At 30.0% G+C, this 20,451-nt stretch overlaps 2 protein-coding genes across 2 annotated transcripts; one reads left to right on the top strand and one right to left on the bottom strand.

Annotated features, from left to right (window-relative positions):
- Positions 1-6,153: 6,153 nt before the first annotated feature.
- Positions 6,154-9,899, top strand: LOC114415426 (two-component response regulator ORR9-like). Its single transcript, XM_028380099.1, has 5 exons — positions 6,154-6,659; positions 6,824-6,951; positions 8,467-8,544; positions 8,944-9,011; positions 9,460-9,899. The coding sequence occupies exons 1-5, from the start codon at positions 6,515-6,517 to the stop codon at positions 9,737-9,739; spliced, it is 699 nt and encodes a 232-aa protein (XP_028235900.1). The 5' UTR covers positions 6,154-6,514; the 3' UTR covers positions 9,740-9,899.
- Positions 9,900-13,598: 3,699 nt separating this feature from the next.
- LOC114415425 (protein disulfide-isomerase-like) lies at positions 13,599-17,501 on the bottom strand. The gene is made up of 10 exons (XM_028380098.1): positions 17,261-17,501; positions 16,917-16,947; positions 16,534-16,821; positions 16,268-16,456; positions 16,051-16,176; positions 15,061-15,198; positions 14,852-14,971; positions 14,598-14,715; positions 14,249-14,361; positions 13,599-14,065 (listed from the first exon to the last, which is right to left on the bottom strand). Exons 1-10 carry the CDS (start codon positions 17,437-17,439, stop codon positions 13,856-13,858), a joined length of 1,512 nt encoding a protein of 503 aa, XP_028235899.1. The 5' UTR covers positions 17,440-17,501; the 3' UTR covers positions 13,599-13,855.
- Positions 17,502-20,451: the final 2,950 nt, after the last annotated feature.

Below are 20,451 nucleotides of genomic sequence, written 5' to 3'. Positions count from 1 at the left end.
TTATTAAGGTTGATTTGAAATCGGTTTGGTTTCAATGGTTTGATTAGATTTTATTGTAAATTCCTACTTAGTTGGCCATTTATAGTCGAGCATTTTATTTTAGAAAAAATAGTTAATATCCTAATAATGTAAAAGGTTTCGAGTTTTAAAATAATTATGATAAGCTTATTAATTTTTAAAATAATTTAAACAATAATTTATAATTAAATGAGAATATAAAACTATTTTACATCAATGCATAGACATTAAATTCTTTATTTTAATCACATCTTTTCATCTATGACATAAAATCTTATTAAAAAATTTGAATTTAGTTTCATTGACATTTTAGTGAAATTTTATATGACTTAAATAATTTATAGAAATACAATCATATAATAAGTATTTGCTAATATTTTAAATATTATTTTATACATTAAAAAATTTAATTATTTTTTATGTGTAAAAAAATTAAACTTAATATATGAGAACTTAAATTTATTAATTAAATCAATAAAAATTATTTTAGATAATCATTTGTTAAAAGTGTCATTTTTCTATAATATTGACATGTTCTAACGTTCTTTGCATTATAGGGTGTAATTAATTTAATGTTAATTAATCAGGGGGAAATTTACTTAACATTTTCCTCTCGTATAATTCTCTCTCTCTCTCTCTCTCTCTCTCTCTATATATATATATATATATAGGTGGGTAAAAAATATTTTCTCAACCCGTTGTATTAAAAGTTGATTGAGTAGACTCATTTGATAAAATAATATTAAATAGTGGATTAAGTACAAATTTGAGTTTCAACAGTGTGAATGAAAAATCTTAATTTAGAAGAGATACTCCATTATAGTTTGCTTGGTTTGAAAGACAAAAATGAAATGGTACCCACGAAAATAATCCTGTCAGATTGTTTGTTAGAAGTAATTCACAAGAGAATTAATCTTAAATTAAGTGGGATTTATCGTATTATTTGTTACTTGTCTTTTACATATCTCTACTCATTTCACCATCTCTCTCCTCATCTATTATTTATCTCTTTCAATCAAGCACCTCTAATTTTTACTTTATTTCTTTACTAATTCTTTTTATTTCTATCTATGCTATTTATTTCCTCTCTATTAAATATAGCCTTTTTAGGAATTAGTACCAACAATAACCATTTACAAGCTACCAAAGGAAAGAAACTGCAGCACATTTTCCTACTTAAACACAAAAGCAAAGAGACCACGCCATCACAAAATATTTTAGTTTTACTTTGGGACTTTTTTTAAAGATTTGGCATATTGTCCAACAGAGCTGTATGAAGTCAAATTTTCGCATTTGGGAATACAATGGTCTGTGTAACAAGCCCGATATCTAGGAATTCAATGCAATCTCGAAGGAGGGCTTCATTCAAGTGAAGGAGGATCAACATTTCTACCCAATCCAAAATTAAATTTCTCAATCTTAACCATTAATAACTTTTTAAATAAATGAAAGTAATCATGTAGCTTCTTTATTTGAGATTTTCATTTTTTTTCAACGACCGTAAAAATGATAAATTGTTAAAATATAACTCCAAGTAGTTGTTTTAATGACAAATGAGTTTGAGATTATGGTTGACATACAATAGTACTGCATGTTTGAATCGTGACTACATTAACTTATTGAAATTAATTAAGTTGCAACAAATATTTCCTGAATTCTTTATTTCATCAATATGGTTTGTCTTTCATCAATATTGTTTTGAGATACGAAGAAGAAAGCAAGAAGATTATTGTGATTATCATTTTTTTTATCAGTCAGAAAATAGAAACAAAAATTAAAAAATATAAAAAAAACATCCTAGACTAGAATTTAATATTATATATATACATTATGTGAGTTGTAAAAAGAAATTTCGAGTATATTCTAAGGCGGTTATTGACAACCGTCTTAAAATGTGTGTTGTAAAAAGAAATTTCAAGTATCTTAATTACAAGTTTGCCACCGCGCCACATTCTAAGACGGTCCCAGATAACCGTCTTAGAATGTGTGTCGTAGAAAGCTCTATTTCTAGTAGTGCATGACAAATGAGATCACATGTCAGATTGAATTAAGTGACCAAGACATTAAATTCCTTAAACCAAACTTATTTTAAAGACATAATTCGATCGATTTTTATGATGAGTTCCTTTCGATTTTAAAATAGTTTGATTTGATTCAGTAGATTTTTCTTTTTTCTATTTTCCGTTGGAATCATCTTAAAGGTTACAAATTTTAATGCTGCTATAAATACTTGAATAATTGTGTACATTTAGTATGTTATGTTAACTATTTGGATTAGTTTGAGTAATAAGAGTGCCAACTGAATGATTTGGATTGAGTTTGAGTTAGATTAAAATGGTGAATGACAAATTACTTATTAATAATTAACTTATAAAATAAATAACAAAATTCAACCTGTGCACATTTTATTCGTTCATTATTAGTTTTTTTTTTTTGGCAATTCATTAATTTGTTTTATGAATGGATATGTAACTTATTTATTGAAAGTTCATTATATATTTATAACTTTTTTTATCTATAAAAATACTATCATTCTAAATATTTCCTCTCTGAATCCCCCCGCCCCTCCAAAAAAAAAAAATTTATAGTTTCTAGACTTAATTTTCTTTCACTTTAACTATATAAATATTAATATATTCATGATAATTTTACATTCCGATCCACAATGACCATTAGAGAGATCACTAGAAAAAAGAAAGGTCGAAGGAAAATATGTGAAACATTTGAAGAGAATTGGGCAGTACAACTTCGACACGTCTAAAGTGGAATGATCAATGTGATAGGGAAGCAACAAGAGACAACCTCTCAATTGTACAAACGACTTCTGAAGATGAGCCTTAGAACATGAAGAAGAATTAACCACCTAATACATTTTTAATCATATATAATCTAGTTGATTTAGGATAAATCGGTGGATGATTGATCATTCATCAATTGAAATAATTCGTCTAATTCATTTAATTTTGTCTTCATAAAAAAATTGATTAAATTTAAAGTATGGATATGAATTGATTGAGTCATGGATACATAAATCATTTTGTCACCTTTATTGAGTGATGAAAATATTATTAGCATGTGACTAGTTTTTATTTTTATAAGCAAAAGGTTTACTACTTTTTTTAAAATATAGGAAATGTTGAAAGTCAATTCCAAGATCTTTTATTTTTTTATATCACCCAAATTCAAACCAATTGTTCATCTTCCTTACAAAAAGATTCCAGACCTGTGATTAAACATCATCCCATTGTATATCCCACGAAGAGCATTACATAAACTTAGATTTTCCATTCAGATGTTAGAGAGATTTTAAGCTACTAGCTGCAGAGTAAAACAAATATAAATCAACAATCATTTAAAATGAGTCATAAATTGCGTCTAGATGTTTTTGTTTTTGCTTTGATGCTTTTAGATGAGTTTTTATGCTTCCTTAAAAAATGGCCTTTTCTTCTAGGCATTTAATTTATTATAATTATGTGTGACGTGTGTAGGGAGGGGTATAGAGACAGTTCTCTGGACCGCACGGATAACAAACATCTTTTTTAAAAATTTATATAATTATATCAAATTTTTTAATATATCCGTTAAGCTCAAACACTACCTATTTAATTTGTCAAAGTTTAATGTATAAGTACGATTAATTTATTATGTTAAGATTTTAATATTTAATTTAGATTATTATTATTAATTTATTATATTTAAAATGATGATATATTTTAATATGATAAATTTTAACTTAAAGTCAAACTTTTTTATTTTAATTTTATACATTTTTTTTACTTTTCTTAAAAAATAAATTTTTTAAATTAATATTTGGATCCACGTATCCATTTGTATACCCACCCTAGAAAGTGTGTTGCCAAAACACAGAATCCCATTCAACCAAAAAAAAATAAAAAAACAGAGTCCTTTATAAACACGCTGATGGGATTGTCTAAAGTATTTAAGCAATAAAATCCAAAAGGAAAAAAGAAAACAAAAAATTACCACAAGAAGAATTTGGGGGAGGTATAATCAGGAGACGAAGTAAAATGATTGTGGATGATAGTGATGTGATCTGACGGTTCATGTACTACCACGTTAGAACTCTGTGCCCAATGTGAGACGATGATTAGGACTACCCATGAAAGGAACGAACACGTGGCAGACAACAATTGGGTCCCGCACTCAAGTGTGTAAAAAAGGATTTTGAACAAAACTGGCGGAGTCCTAAAGGAAAAAACTTTCTGCTTTGGACACCGGGAACAGATTCCAAATATTGGGAAATCTATATCACAAGAGAGGAATGGGTTTTGGGATCCCACAAAAGATTATGTTTGCTTGGACCCACTCAAGATTTCAAATCCCAGCCTTTTATTTATCTCTTTGTCCCCTTTACCATTTACTATACAACCATTAATGCTAAACCTTTGTATTAATGTAGTATGCATTACTCTATTATTTTTACTTCAGTTTTCTTGGTTAGACCTTCAATTCTGAAATTTCTTATAATAATAATGTTGGTGGATTGTGTGATATGACTTATTATTTGCCCAAAGTGAACAATTAAAGCAGATGAAAGATTTATTTCCATGTTTTCTCAATTCGATTTGGAAATTGACTACAAACAAAGAATCGAGTCTAGGGCGACGTCAACATTGCGTCCAATTTCAGGTAAGCACACATCTATTTTGTGATATTCGGTGGGATTTCATGAAGATCTTGTTATTGCTGTTTGCTTAAATTTGGGTGCAAAGTAGATAACAACATTAATTAGATTAGGCTATCATACTAGTAAGCAAAAAAATCACATATAAAAAAAGATGAAACATCACAATAATCACCTAGGTTTGAAGCAATGAAGCTATTAGGAATAGGAGTTCATAGAATCTTAATTGACCTGTAAATGTTGATTGTTTATCCAAGTTAGTTTTCAAACATATCTTTTAGTTTATTCGATATTTTCGTGCCCGACAAAATGAGTTTCAGAGTTTGTCATGTATAACGAGTTGATGGGCTTGAGCATGTGAATATATATATTTAACATAAAAAATACAATTTCTTCACTTTTTATAAGAAACAGATATAGACGCACAAATATTTTCAGTGCCAAACGTCACAAATGTAAAAAGAGATCAGCGGCCCAAAATCATTTGGGTTACATGAAATGATGAGTGGAATTTTTTCATTAATTAACTTAATTTCTATAAACATTTTGAAGAAAAAAAAAAGCACTGAAATGATGATAATAAAATGGTCCAATTAAATTAGGGGTCACATCCTACATTCCCCAGCGAAATGTTAGGCTAAAGTAAAGTAGGCTGAGGTAAGATTATCAGTTAGTTGGAGGAAAGTCACCAAAATGATCTTTACCCAATGCATGCACTTTAGATTTTACACACAGCACTGTGTATTTTACAATGGCAAAATTCACAAAAGTGGGTAGACTTGGCAAGAATATCAAAATAAGGTAAAAGCGAACAAAAATAAACCCCACTCATTGCCCCAGGAAAATTAATATATGCAGTTGAGAAAATTAAGAGGAAAGTAATAGCGGTTTAATCTATCTACAATGGATATAATAAACTAATGTACACCGGAAATTACCTCAATAATCTCCTTTATAGATGGGTTTTCAGTCTTACAGAAACTTGATAATTGCACCTCCTTTTTTATAAGTACACCCCAAATATTCCTTTTTAAATCTTAAATACTTATTATATCCTTTCTTTTATCTCTCATACATTATTTCTTTAACGCATAAGCAATGGTATTATGTGTGCATACGCGTGGATATCATACCAGTTAGTTAGGAAAGAAGGTTGTTGCTTTAATTTTCAAGGTGACGTACTCATGCACATATGTAATTAAAATGATAAATGCTAATTAATATTCTTAGGATATTGATCAAATTTTTTTAATTGAAATGTTTAAAATTATATTGTTTATAATTTATTTTACATTCTTTTATGATTTTTATAGTATTTTTTTTAATTTCTTAAAGTATTGATTAGCATGACCGATTAGAATAAGCCAATACTATCCACACCCCAAATTCAACCTGCTTTCCATCATGATGATGACCGAATGGGAACAAAGATCTTGGGTTTTTTCCTTAGCAATCAAATAAAATCCAATTGAAAGGGAAAAGAGAGAGAGAGTTTTTATGTGTGGTGGTTGTACCAACGCGGTAGAGAGAATCTAGGGAGAAAGATCTCAGCATGAAGGCACACACAAAAATAACACCACATCCATGCCACTGTGCCACCACAGTTTTTTTTTTTTCTCATGCACCCACTAATAGCAAAACCAAAAAAAAAAAAGAAAAAGAAAAGCTAAGAGGGATAATTACATTCCACCTCTCTCCTTCCAATTCTCGCTCTGTCTCTTTCTTTCTCTTCCTCTCTCTCCGTGCGTGGCACTGGTCATGAATTACTGATATATATTTATATTTTAACCACCTATATATATTGTAAGAAAACACAGATAGTGTGTTCATCAGCTTATTCTCAAACCTGATATGGAGTTTCTGGATACCAGAAAACTACAGTTACAACAACAACAACTGCAACAACAGCCACAACATTTTCATGTGTTGGCAGTGGACGACAGTGTCATAGATAGGAAGCTTTTGGAGAGGCTCCTTAGAGGTTCTTCATGCAAAGGTAGGAACAGTATGCCCCTCGTGCTTTTTTTTCCTTCTAATTCTTCCATAGCCTCCTAATGTTGGCACGTCCGTACCATCTTAATTCTTAGGTTTTGTGTTGTTAATTTGGTTTATGGTTTTGTGGTTAATTATTATGTTTGATTATATTTGTTAATTAAGCAGTTACCTGCGTGGACTCTGGAGACAAGGCTTTGAAATATCTTGGGCTAATTGATGAGCTTGATGATACTTCTTCAACCACTTTAGAATCAGAATCTTCTCATCCTCCACCTCAACCATTACAGCAAGAGGTAATGATCTTATTATTAATTTGATTCTTCCTCTTCATTGGTTTTAAGATAAGTGTGCTTTTTGTGTGTACTACATATGAGCCAGGCTATTTTATCGCATATATATCAAAGTATTTAGGAAGTTTCTTCATTTTATGGACCTTTTTTTTTTGTTTCCGCACCTAGAAATTATTATCATAAAGTAAGTTATATGCTTAATTCACTTACAACATTTCTAGTTTTCAAAACAAGCTAAGCTAGACCGTTACTTCTAATTCTAAATGGCTTCCATTTCGTTGTAATGCAGCATTAATTATTCCTTTCATCATGTAATTAAACTCTTTTTCCCCCTTAAATAACAAAACTCAATTTCCAAAATGCCGTCTATATACGTTTCTTCTTTTTTCTATTATGATTACTAGGGAAGAGAGTCACTTCTCTACATTTTTAAAAAATAGTAAAAAGAAATAAAGAGAGAAGATGAAAATTGAATAAGAAGTGAGAGCGAATGGTTAATTATATAGGGAGAGAAGAAGTTAAATGGAAAATAAAATATAGAGAATTAAGTATACGATGGTTACTTAATAAAAATAGGGATTTAACAAAAAAAACTAAAAAGGAATATCTTCATTGTAGTTGTTATAAATTATTGTTGTTATTATGGTTGTTGTTGATGAATAATAGGTGTAAGTAATGTATAGACACGTAGTGAGGGTAAAAAGGATGAGATTTGGGAATATCTTTTGTCCTAAAATTACCTTCAACAAGATAATATAGCAATCGCGAGGAGATTTCTAAAATTGTTGGTTAATGTAAATATATAACATGGAATTCTTGTGGAATGACGTAAAGTATTAATTAGGATGACTAATCTCACCAGAGTCATAATATAAAGTGACTTTCCATTAAGTTGCCCATTTCTATTTCATCACCACTTCCATTCATTGAGATCGCGCATGCATAAATCAAAATGCACTATGATATGATATATGGATCTCAACATAAGATTATCTTTTTAATGCGTAACTGTTTATGCTAGTTTTCTTGAAGATCCGATAGCATTATATCCCGCAAGAATTTATTTGATCGTGTCATAACATAAAGAAAGAAAGAAAAATTATACAAGTTAATGAATTAAACTTTTTATAGAAAAGTGGAAACTTTTTGAATGCGCTGTACGTACTCCTAAATATTGTTGTTTTGATTCACGATTGCCACGCTCCTAGAATCGTATCTACTCTTGTCTACATCAGTGTTCTTTAAGGCCCTATCTTTTGGAAAATAAAAGCGGGTACAAAAAGGTTTTGGTATACACCATTCAATTTGGTTTTTGCTACCTCATCGTGGTCATTTCATTTGGCCCCTTTTAATTTCATTTCATCACCGTAATATATATATATATATATATATATATATATATATATATATATATATATATATATATATATATATATATATATATATAGTGGGTGAGATATTCTAAATTAATAGCAAACAGTAACATGTACTTGATCTGTTGCATCTTTTGAATTGCAGGGAATCAAAGTGAATTTGATCATGACAGACTATTGCATGCCTGGGATGAGTGGCTATGATTTACTCAAACGAGTCAAGGTCAAACACACAACACTCTTATTCCCCGACATATTCCCGAAATTCCCTCTGTCTTTTTTAGCTTGAATAGCATGTACTCACTGAAAAAGATGCCAAACATTCCCTTCTCCTTCAATCAAGAGTTGGAATAATATATATATATATATATAATCTGATCATTCATTTATTTGCAGACTGCATAACTTGAACATATGGCTTTGTTTTTATTCAGCATTACATATAACTTTAAACGAGTGAGTGATGCTTCAAATTTTCAGTAAAAAGAAAGATAAAAGAAAAAGGAAAAAAGTTACAGATTTCAGGATCTAAGCTTGCTTTTACTTTTTTCTTTTTTTTTATTTGGTTATTTTTTTTGTTTTCGTTTCTTTCTTCTTTTGACATTGCTTACTACCGCTGTAGGGATCTTCTTGGAAAGATGTTCCAGTCGTGATTATGTCATCAGAAAATGTACCTTCCAGAATCAGCATGTAAGATTTCCTTGCTTCATTGCGGAAATGAGTTCTCTTTAATTTTTGAGGATTATTTTTCTTTCCTTTAGTTTAATTTCAAAAATTGTATCATTTTTTTAATTAACGATAAATATTAATTTTTAGTTTTGTTAGTAGAGATGATAAAATTGTTAGTTTTGTTAGCAAAGAAGATGAAATTTAATGATGTTTTTTCCCTTCCCTTCGCACTTATATTAATCCAACCCACCTTAATCTGCTGTTGTATCCTTAATCATCAATTTGTTACATTAACCACGAATGAAGAAATGTAATAAGAAAAAAATGCATTATGCATGTATACTTTCTGCAGTGCATGCAAGAAATTAGTGCACTAGTCAGAAAATTTAGAGACGAAAATTGCTTAATATTACATGTAAATTATTTCGTCACTATCATGTAATTGACAAGTTGATTAAATTGTTGATAGGTGCTTAGAAGAAGGGGCACAAGAGTTTCTATTGAAGCCTCTTCAGTTATCGGATTTGGATAAGCTTCAGCCGTACTTTCTGAAATCGCTTGGCAATTCTTGTGAGAAAGAATCTGCTAACAGTTCCATAGATTCAAACAATGACAATGTCATCAACAACAACAGCAATAACAATAACAATAACAACAATAATAATATTAGCAAAAGGAAGGCCATGTCTCCTGAGCCTCATCAGGAGGAGAGATCAAGACCCAAAATGAAAGAGTTAGCGGTGGTGTAAAAAAAAAAAACACTATATATAGAGAGTGGTCGATCGATGCATGCATACGTATTATACATTATAGTTTATGACTATGATCCTAATTATGGTTATCTCCTCAACTCTCAAGAACTTAATAAATGAATTCCTAGTGCGTACTAATGTTATTCACAAATCAAAATTACCATTTACCTTCTTCGTTTCCGCATGTTACATGCCACTTGCCAACTTAAATCACAGTCAGACGATTTTGACAAATCAGAAGGAACATTGTTTTTAAGCATGGAATTTGTAGTCTCTTAAACTATCTTCGAATTTGAGTTTAGAGGTGATCTAATAATTAAGTGTTTAACAACAACACTTATGAATTAGAATTTGAGTTTAAGCCTATCTTAAACTCAAAAGTTAATTAGTTTAAGAAGTGAGAATATTATGTTGAGCATACAAAAGTGAATTAACGTGGATCGATCTCCGGCACCCATATATAAGTGAGTAGCTGAGTGGGGTCTTTCAAAATCCTTTTGAGTAGTGTCCACTGCATATATAATTAAACTCTTATACGTTAATGGCTCTTGCTTTAATTTCAACATACGGAATAGAGCGTAACTGAACTAGTTTGCTGGCAATTAAGAAGTAATATCACCCCTTTCGCGCGCAGACAAATGGTGTGGCGTGGGGTATTGAGTTACAGTTACATTACTGTGATCGGACAGCACGTGCTTTATACTGTTTTTCTTTTGTGAGTTGCATGTATCATGAACTTTTTCTTAATTTTAAGTTGGACCTTTTTTATCTCTGTGCCCCCTTCTCCAAATTAAGCTCCTAAATACCCCATTTTCAAATTAAATGCATAGATACCCCTTATTTTCTGTCCAATGTGAATTCGGATCCTTACCCACCGAATTCACAATTTGTTTTCGACAAAATATTGTGCACTCATATTAAGAATTCGATTTTCCCCATAAACCGAGTTCTTAAAGTTTTTTTTTTTGTTATTTAAAAAATATTTTTATTAGGTAAATTATTTTTTCCCTTCTTTTTTTTTACAGTTTTTTTTTTTGGTCTTATGCATTTTAAAACATCCATATTGATTTTTTAATTGTGAAATAACTTCATTAAGTCAAATTTCACAATTAAAAAACCAAAATAATGTTTTAAAATGTATTATGCCAAAAAAATTAATGTAAAAGAGAAGGGGGAAAATATTTTACCTAATAAAAAATATTTTTTAATAAATTTTTAAATAACAAAAAAGAATTATAAAAACTGTTAAGAATTCAGTCATGGGAAAATCGAATTCTTAACGTGAGTGCACAACTTTTTTCTGAAAACAATTTGTGAATTTGGTGGATAAGGACTCGAATTCACTAGAAAAAATAAAAAGAGGGGTATTTATGTACTTAAATTGAAATGGGGGGATATTCGGGAGCTTAATTGTGAGAATAGGAACACAGGATAAAAAGGTCTTTTAAGTTGTATGTGTGGTACTTGAACTCAAGAATTTTGATTAAGTTAATAATCTCTCACGCTTGGTGTTTAACTTTAATTTGCATGTTTTTAATACAATATAATTATCTTTGTTAATAATAATGAAATTGATAATGATAAAAATGAATCTTTTAATTGAAATTGAGTTATTCATGAAAGAAGTTAATAACCAACAACACTTGGTGCTAATGATAATGATAATGGGTTGGGAGCGCAATTGCTAGAGCACGGGAGAATGAAGAGTAATGATTTCAGCAAGAGCAGCCGGACGGGGATATTCCGACCCGTGTCTCTTAATTAAGTGGTTTAGTCTAAGCCTTTTTTGGGTATGAAATAAGTTGGATAGACAAAATAATATTTATCTTATATGTACTCAAAATTCTCAACCAAAATTTGTTCCTGCTTTTGATGGAAACAACTTCCTACCAATATCTTTTTTAAAATTATTATTTTAATAGTAATTGAATAAATTTTGGTACAAATTACCTTTTTTAAAATTCTATCATAATTAATTTTTTTTATTGAAAATGATAGTTTGTGTACAAAAAAACAATGGTATGTCCAATTATAACCCCTTTGGAGCCTAAAATATATTTTTCACACCATGCCCACAGTGTATGAGACAAATGTATGCATTTCAATTAGGATCATATTCTATGGTTGTAATTAAATTAATTTTAATTAGAAGATAATCTATATCACAATTAATTAATTTCATTTTAAAATGGTAATTTTTATCAATTAATTTAATTACTGTTAAAAATATAATTGTATTGTAATCAATTTAATTTGACATTAAAAGGTAACATTTTAAAAAAGATAAATTGTGTTTTGAATTAATTACACAACAAAAACTTTGTTGTGCAATTCATTGACACTAGGGTGTGTAGTTTATTTACGAAAAAAAGTAATGTTTTTGTTATATTTTTGTTTCACAATGAAAATAACTTTTCATTTTTTTTGAAGTTGAAATAAGTTTTTATTGAATATATTACACAAGGGAAACTTATTCATTTTGTAAAAAAAGGTAAACTTATTTTTGTCAAAAGTATTGTTGTTAAAATAATTCCCAAAAAAGGTTAGGATGTGAACTTGGAGAAACCAGAGGTTAGAATAATATGAGCCCAATCCAAATTACTTATTGGACTCCGTCTCAAAACATTACATTACATAATGCAATGTTATGCATAATCTACGCTCATTAGTTTTAAGAATTAATGAAAGAGTTTGTTAGAAATGTAGTTTGGTGTAAAAAAATTAAATTATTAACCGATCAAATGTAATTTTTATACATATTTTAAAATCTTATTATAAAACTCAATCAACTTCTTATACATTCTTATTTATAAATAAATAACAATATAAAAGTATTTGTATTATATTTGTACATATATTATTTATTCTTAATGAAATCAATTAAAGAGAATACCCAAATGCAAACAATGCGCAAATTTTGATATATACTATAATGGCCACAATGAAGATACAACTTAAGACCTCAAATATAATACCTAGACCCAAGTCCACCCCAGTGGGTTAGAGGTATAAAATATGTAAATTTTCTTGGTTTATATCAAAATTCTGAAAAAAAAAAATGAAGACTAAAATTATGAAAAGAAATGGAGAAACATAATTGTGAAAAAGGAATTAAAGGAGAACTAAAAGTGAAACTTAATCTAAAAGTAAAATTAAATATTCAAATATAAGAATAAATCATGTAGCTCAATAATAATAATAATAACTGAAAATACTCATTAATAATAAAAAAAAATCTCTTAATCATTGAAGAATAACTCAAATAAATGCAATTGTTCAAGATAAAATTTCAGATTTGTGATATAAAAATAGATAATTAGAATTAATTTCGATAAAAATTACTTTTGAACTGTATAAGCAAATTAAGTCAACCAGTTTTGTGATAGTAACAAATACAAAAATTAAATTTAAATGTAAAAAAAAAAAAAACTGTTTATGTAGAGGACGTGTATAGTACATGTTTGGATTCCCATCCAATTTGCGGCTACACGTGTTCTGAAATATCCAACAAAATAACACAGACCACATCCCTTCAATCCATTTGCAAAACAGTTTGGAAACCAGCAGCAACCAGATACTCAAACATATCCTATATGGCTAAACACGGAAAAATACAGGTCAACTATTACTAAACAGGGTTTGCAAAACACGCGCTTCTTTAGTGTGGATTTCATTTAGATTTTAGAGATTTTGATATAAATAATTTAAAACCGTCTGAAAAAATGCATATTCAATGTGCCAATTAGTTTCAACTTTCAACTGTAAATTTTATATCAAAACATACGTCACGATATGAGAAACTAGCGGAATATGAATTATGAATTATAAGATATCTAAAGACGAGATCCTGGAAACATATCGGTGATCTAAAAACATCCATTAATTTAACTCGGATACCAGCTACAACTTTTCCAGCACTAAACTCTACTCCGCCAAATAAAAGCTCCCGTTTTTATTAAGGAAAACCATACATAAAGAAAACCAAAAAGATAAAAAGATCAAAGGAAGATAGATGCACCTATGGTTCACTAAATTCTGATAACGAGATACAAAAGGGTGTGCAACCCACATGTAACTTTGTGTCTATATATCCCATGAGATGAAAAGCTCCTTTCAAAGCTCATCTTTTCCTTGTTCTTGCTCATCTTTTCCTTGTTCTTGCTGAGCAGGTTTATCCCGGTTCTTTTCGATGAATTCTATGATGTCTTCCTTGGTCCTACCGCCGTCGTATTGTGATAACTTTCCACTTGCTGACCTGAAGTACACGGTTGGATAACCTTGGACATCAAAGGTTTCACTTGGGATATCGTTGGCAGTTGCATCCTGGAAAGTGACACAAGACATGCAGAATATAATTAGCAAACAAAAACCATTGGACGATAATTTCACTAAAATTATTTCTTAACTGCACCGATACACTCCCAGCTTTCAGTTTCAGCTTTCAAGGCTATACTTCTTACCGCATCGATTGAAACAAATATAATCAAAACTAGATGCATTTCTTACCAGTTTTGCAATAACAACATCAGCTTCATTTTGATATGAGATAGCAACTTCATCCAATATTGGAGCCAACTGTTTGCAATGACCACACCAGGGAGCATAAAACTCCAGCAGAACTGTAAGGTGTTTGTGTTAGCAGTTATAATAATGGAATGATAGAGGAAAATCACTAATTAACACAAGTGTTATAGCAGTATCAGAAGGATATCACATAACTTTTCATTCAAAAAACCAAGCTTTTTCCTTCATAGTTTGCAACCAATAATGTGATATTTTTTGTTGAGAGCACAGTGAATGCCAAAATCCATCTGATATCCATGGAATAAAACCAAATAAAAAAAGAAGTACATACCATTCTTCCCAGATTTGAAAACAATGTCCTCAAGACTGGCCCCAACTACCACTTTAACAGGTTCATCGTTAGTCTCGGGAATGGGTTCAGACTTAACAAATGGTGCAACATTACCATCCTGAAATATTCAGAAAAAAATGTTAAAATTTATAATTTTCAAGACAAATACACAATTAGATAACTTCATCACTTCAAATAAGATGCCAGATTAAATTAGGCGAAAGCAATAAGCTACTAAGAGAAATAAGAATAACCTTGTATGCCTTCAACCAGGTTGGAATGTGATCAGCTTCCAAATTGGGTTTAAAAAACTTTTTCCCATCATTATGTTGAATGATAATTAGAGGTACTTGCTCTTCTTTCAGTCCAAAATACTGCAAAGATAAGCCATACTCGATGTCAAATATTGATATTGATAATAATCAAAGAATAGCTACAGGATTTACATATTTTTTATACAAACCTGGAAAGCACCTTGACTAGACTCAACATCTCCCACCAAAAAGCTGACACCCTGTTGTTTATATTGCTCAGCAGCTTCACGGTATTTTGATTTGATAGCTTCAGCACCTTCGGCAGTGAAGTTGATGAACAACATTGCCTAACAATATCAAAATGATAGTTTAGGTTTCTTGAACACAGTATAAAATGGGGAGAAAACCAAAACAAAGGAAATAATAAATATTTGGAATAGGAAATGACGTGAAAGGAAGCAAATTTAGGAAAATGCTATGAAGTTCAGAATGGTAGGCTGATTGGGAGAACACTAAATTGAAAGTGGGGTTATATAGTTATCAATCTCGGACAGTGGCCAGCTCTGAAAATGATATAGCAGGATGCGGGAATGCCACTATTTTAAATATTATAATGAAATCATTGAAATTCATGATACATAATAAGTCACAGTTTTCACCATCAATCTAGGATCAATAAGAACATGATAATGAAGTCAAAAATGAAAGAAGATAATGAAATTAATAGAAAAAGAACAAAACAGGTCGGATGAAAATTAGCCAAACGTGAACTAGGAAATCTAAAGGAAAGGAAGAAGAAAGATCGGAACATTAGTAACAAAAAATGTAAAGCATGAAGGAATAAAGGTCAAAACAGAAGAAACATTTTGTGCAACGGTCAAGGAAGAAGGCTTTGAAATCCTACTATGTTTTTATGCAAAACAAAAAATGCATTAGAAAATGGGGTAGAAATCACAATTTAACCCATAAAACCCAGACATCATTTCAGGGGTAAAAACGAGGTTTTGAAGTCTAAGTCATGGTAGTGCAACTATAGCAGGCAAAGCCCTCAGTGCCCTAATGGCAGCTATTTAAATCCATTCTATGCTGCTTTGCTATAGTGTTTATTGACAACATGGCGGGGTTGAATAAATTTAAAATACAACTGCAATACTCTGGTTCAATATTGGAAGAACAAAATAGACTTAATAGCTTCTTACCTTTGCGTTCGGACTGTTGAAGAATTTGACAACGAAAGGGTGATTGCTCGGTTCATTGTTAAAGACAGTAACAACAGGGGTACTAGATTCCTCAACAAACTTCTCTAGAGCTTCCACATTGAAATCCTACAGGCACAAGACAATTTTGTACACAATCAAAATAAGATAAAAACATAAAGATAAGATTGCAAAATAAATCCACAGAAATGAACACTACCTGGAAGTCAACAAAAAGTTCATCGAATGGCTTGAACAGCCTAACTACGGGCCCAGAAACTGATGACTCTCCTCTTGGAAGGAGTTTGGCATTCAGAGTGTGACCAAAGTCATAATCAGAACGCAACTTCTCTGCTAAGGCAGAAAAGTTGTCAAACTCCTCTCCAGAAAATTTCGGGAAAACCCCAACCTGAAAACATAAGAAGATATTATAAACAGACCAATGTAACTTGAAATAAAGCGAAAATAAAACAATCGGTCACTTACAATAGCAACTTTATTTTCACCAATAAAAGCAGTAGCTTCATCAGCAGATTTAATTTCAGTTGAAGCAGGACCACTTTGTTTCTTCAAATAGTCAACGATGCCATCTGCTTCACGGGGACCTTTGTATTCCTGAACATTCTTTCCCCCATTTCTCAGAATATTAATTGTTGGGAATCCCTTAACATCATATTGTGATGCAAGGTCTTTGTTCTTCTCCTCATTGGCATCTACTTTAGCCAAAACAATAGGAGGATCATGACTACTCAAGATAGAAGCAGCTTTCTCATACTGCAGAAACAGATATTCCAGAAAACCATCAATTTGCATAATCTTACCATATAAATCAAAGGGAAACCCCAAAAATTAAAGGTGAACAAAATTACCTCCGGAGCAAGCTTCTTACAGTGACCACACCTAGAAAGAAAAAACAAAAAATCATATGAAAACCGGAATGCACTAATATTGATAACTATCGATCTGCATGAAATCGATTTTGACCATTTGATTTAAAATGCAAATCCAGCAATAATCGTTGAAACAAATGCACAAAATGATATAAAATAAAAATTAAATCAGTGTAAAATACAATAGAACAAAATTATAACATAATTAAAAAAAAAAAAAAAGAAAGTTAAGATCTACAACAAAGTCAAAGCAAATGGTAAGAGATCAGGGCAAAATCAACCAGAACAAAAAAGCAAGAGCAAACGACAGAATCGAAGCATACCATGGGGCGTAGAACTCGACGACGATGAAATCGTGCTTGCTGACAGTGTCGTGAAAGTTAGAGTGATCCAATGTGAGTACGAACTCCTTCTCCGAGGATTCCTCAGCGGAGATCTGAAAAGGAAGAAGGAGAGAAAGAAGAAACACGAAGAAGAAACAAGTCGAAACCGTACCCGCCATTTTCCTCTGAAAATGCTATGAAAATATTTTGGGCTTCTGAGACATTCACGAGGGTGGGGTTTTGTAGGAGTAGAAACAGAACCCCGAAAAACACAACGTATGACACGTGCGACATTTTCTGAGATATTTTTGAATTTTGATACAGCTCCAATACGGTACGGCGAATCTCATGTCCCCACGTTGGCACCCTATCTTACGTGGCGAGATGTCATTCGACAATTCTTGTCACGCCATTGTTTTATCTTTTTTATTTTTATTTTGGTGTTTAATAATTTTCTTCTTTTCAATCAATGAATAAATAAATCTTCAATACTTTTCTTTAGTGCCCCTAGTAACTAGTAAAACGGTCTACTTCCATAATGAAGAGGAGTTTTTAAAATAGGGGCGATAATTAAGGGATAAACTGATTATGCTTTACTGGGTGCTGATCCTGTGTAGGTGTGGTGTATGCTAGACATCTGTGCTGTTTTGGTTCAACAAATGAGATGGATTTGAATGCTTGCGTGCTCAATTTGTTGTCTGGTTGATTAAGGAAAGGAGTTTATTGATAATATCATTTGACTTTTTTTGGTTAAGTTTCTTAACTGTAATTAATACAACATTAAATGGTTGACAAGAAAATAGTTGAATATCAAAATGGATGTGTATTTTATATACTGTAACAGTATTCTTCAATTAATTCAAAAATTTATTAATTAGCTAGTGTAATAAATATTGATTTATATTCAACATTTTAAAAAACCAACAATTCAATATTCAAATCGTTAATTATCTTAATTATCAACTTAAATATATTAATTATTTAAATCAATTATTTAGGTTCAAGCAAATAAATGATATTCGTAAATGAGTTTGTCCTTAACTAATTTTTTTTTAAAAAAAAGAAAATGAAAAAATATATTGTTATGATTAATCATAATATTTCTATGTTATTTTTAAAAATATAATATGATATCTTAAAACAAAAGTTACAAATAATGCTAGTAAATCATTCATTCAACATATTTTTTTTATCTGAATTCTTAGTTTCCCTTATTCTCCATAAATACAAAGAATGTTTATATGTGTGTGTAAAATAGACTTGAACAAAAGTATTAAATGTAAAAACTAGTTTCAATTTTATATTTAATTTTTTTTTGGTGAGTTATATTTTAATTAACTATTATCATCTTTATATAACATCTCTAATATACTGTTACATTTAATGAAAATTTCATAAATATATTATATCTATTAAAATAACATTTAACTATATTTTTTTAATTTGACTACTTATAATATTTAATAAAATAATGCCTAATTATTTTATAAATATTAAAAACATTCAAATATATATTATATTTAATAAAAATTAATTAATATTTTATGTTTAATAAATAAATATTTAAATATTTAATCATACATTTAACTTTGACTGTATATTTAGTCAATTTTACAAATAATATATTAATTATAGTGTTTATTAAATATAGAAAAATACATTACATTTTTATATATTTGCTAAATTGACTACATATTCTATTTAATAAATAAAATAATCATATATATATATATATATATATAAGAGGAACATCTTAGTTGTCATTTTTTAATATGAATGTTTTTAGAATTTTTTTTCGATGTGAGTGTCTTTAAGGATTTTTATTATTCTCTTATCTCTTCTAATTTATCATTTTTAATATATCTAATTGTAATTTGAATTTAAGCATATTTTTTTAAAATAAATTATTTATCATAAATATGAAATATATTTTATATGTTTAAAAATAGTTATTTTCTCATTGACGTCACTCAGGAAAATTTTTGCTAATGTCAGCCAAGGATTTTTTTTTGCCGTTGTCATTCAGATTTTTTCAGTTGATGTTGACCAATGATTTTTTTTACCAATTTTTTCTACTAATATCGATTATGACTAACTTTTGAGTAAACACCTGTTAGGGTTTTTCAGTTGACGTCAGTTAGGTTTTTCCAGCCAACATCAGCTAAAGTTATTTTTAGCCAATATCGGTTAAGGTTATTTTTTAGCCGATGTTAGCTAGGGTGTTTTGACTGATGTTAACTAGATTTTCTTAGCCGACGTCAGTTAGGATTTTTTTGCTGACATCGCCTAGGGTTTTCTGATTGACATCAGCTAGAGCTATTTCTTAACCACGTTAGCTAGGTTTTTTTGTTGATGTTGACAAGGGTTTTTTTCTATTAACATCAGCTAGGTATTTTTGACCAACATCGGGCATGACTATTTTTAGTCAACATTAACTAGGTTCTTACAATCGACATCCACTAGAGTTTTTTTGGTCGACATCGGTCAGAGCTATTTTTTAGCCAACATCAGCCAATACTATTTTATAGTCGATGTTTGATAGGATTTTTTGTCCGACATTGATCAAGGCAATTTTTTTAGCCAACTTCGACTAGAGATTTTTCAGCCAATGTTGACCAATGATGTTTTTCGGCCGACATCGGATATATTCTATTGGTCGGCATCGACCAAGCTATTTTTTAGCCGATATTGGATAGATTTTTTTGTCAACGCCTGCTAAGATTTTTTAGGCCGACGTTGGCTAAAAATAGTCTTGGTCAATGTCGTTCGAAAAGACCTTAGTCGTTGTCGGCCAAAAAGACCCACTGACCGACGTTGGTAAAAAAAAATTTAGCCAACATCGTCTAAAAAATAGACTCAACCAACGTTAGCCAAAAAATAGTCCCAGCTGACGTTAGCTGACAAATATTTCTGGCATACTTTGATAAAAAAAAATCCTATTTGATGTCAATCAAAAAATAGCCTTGGTTGATATCGGTTTAAAAACATCACTGATTGTGGTAAGACAAAACAATCCTAGTTAAAATGATCAATATTTTATATTTATAAATTATTAAAAATTGAAAATATTTTTTAATTAATATTTCAAAATTAGATTGTGTTTATTTTCTATAAAGTTTAATATTAAAATTTCATCTATTTAAAATATAAAATTGAAATTTTACATATGGAGGAAATTGAATTGCCCTATC

Source organism: Glycine soja, chromosome 6 (assembly GCF_004193775.1).
Source record: "Glycine soja cultivar W05 chromosome 6, ASM419377v2, whole genome shotgun sequence".
NCBI classification, from domain to species: domain Eukaryota; kingdom Viridiplantae; phylum Streptophyta; class Magnoliopsida; order Fabales; family Fabaceae; genus Glycine; species Glycine soja.
The sequence above is the reverse complement of the archived record's forward strand: the minus strand, read 5'-3'. Positions and strand labels throughout refer to the sequence as shown.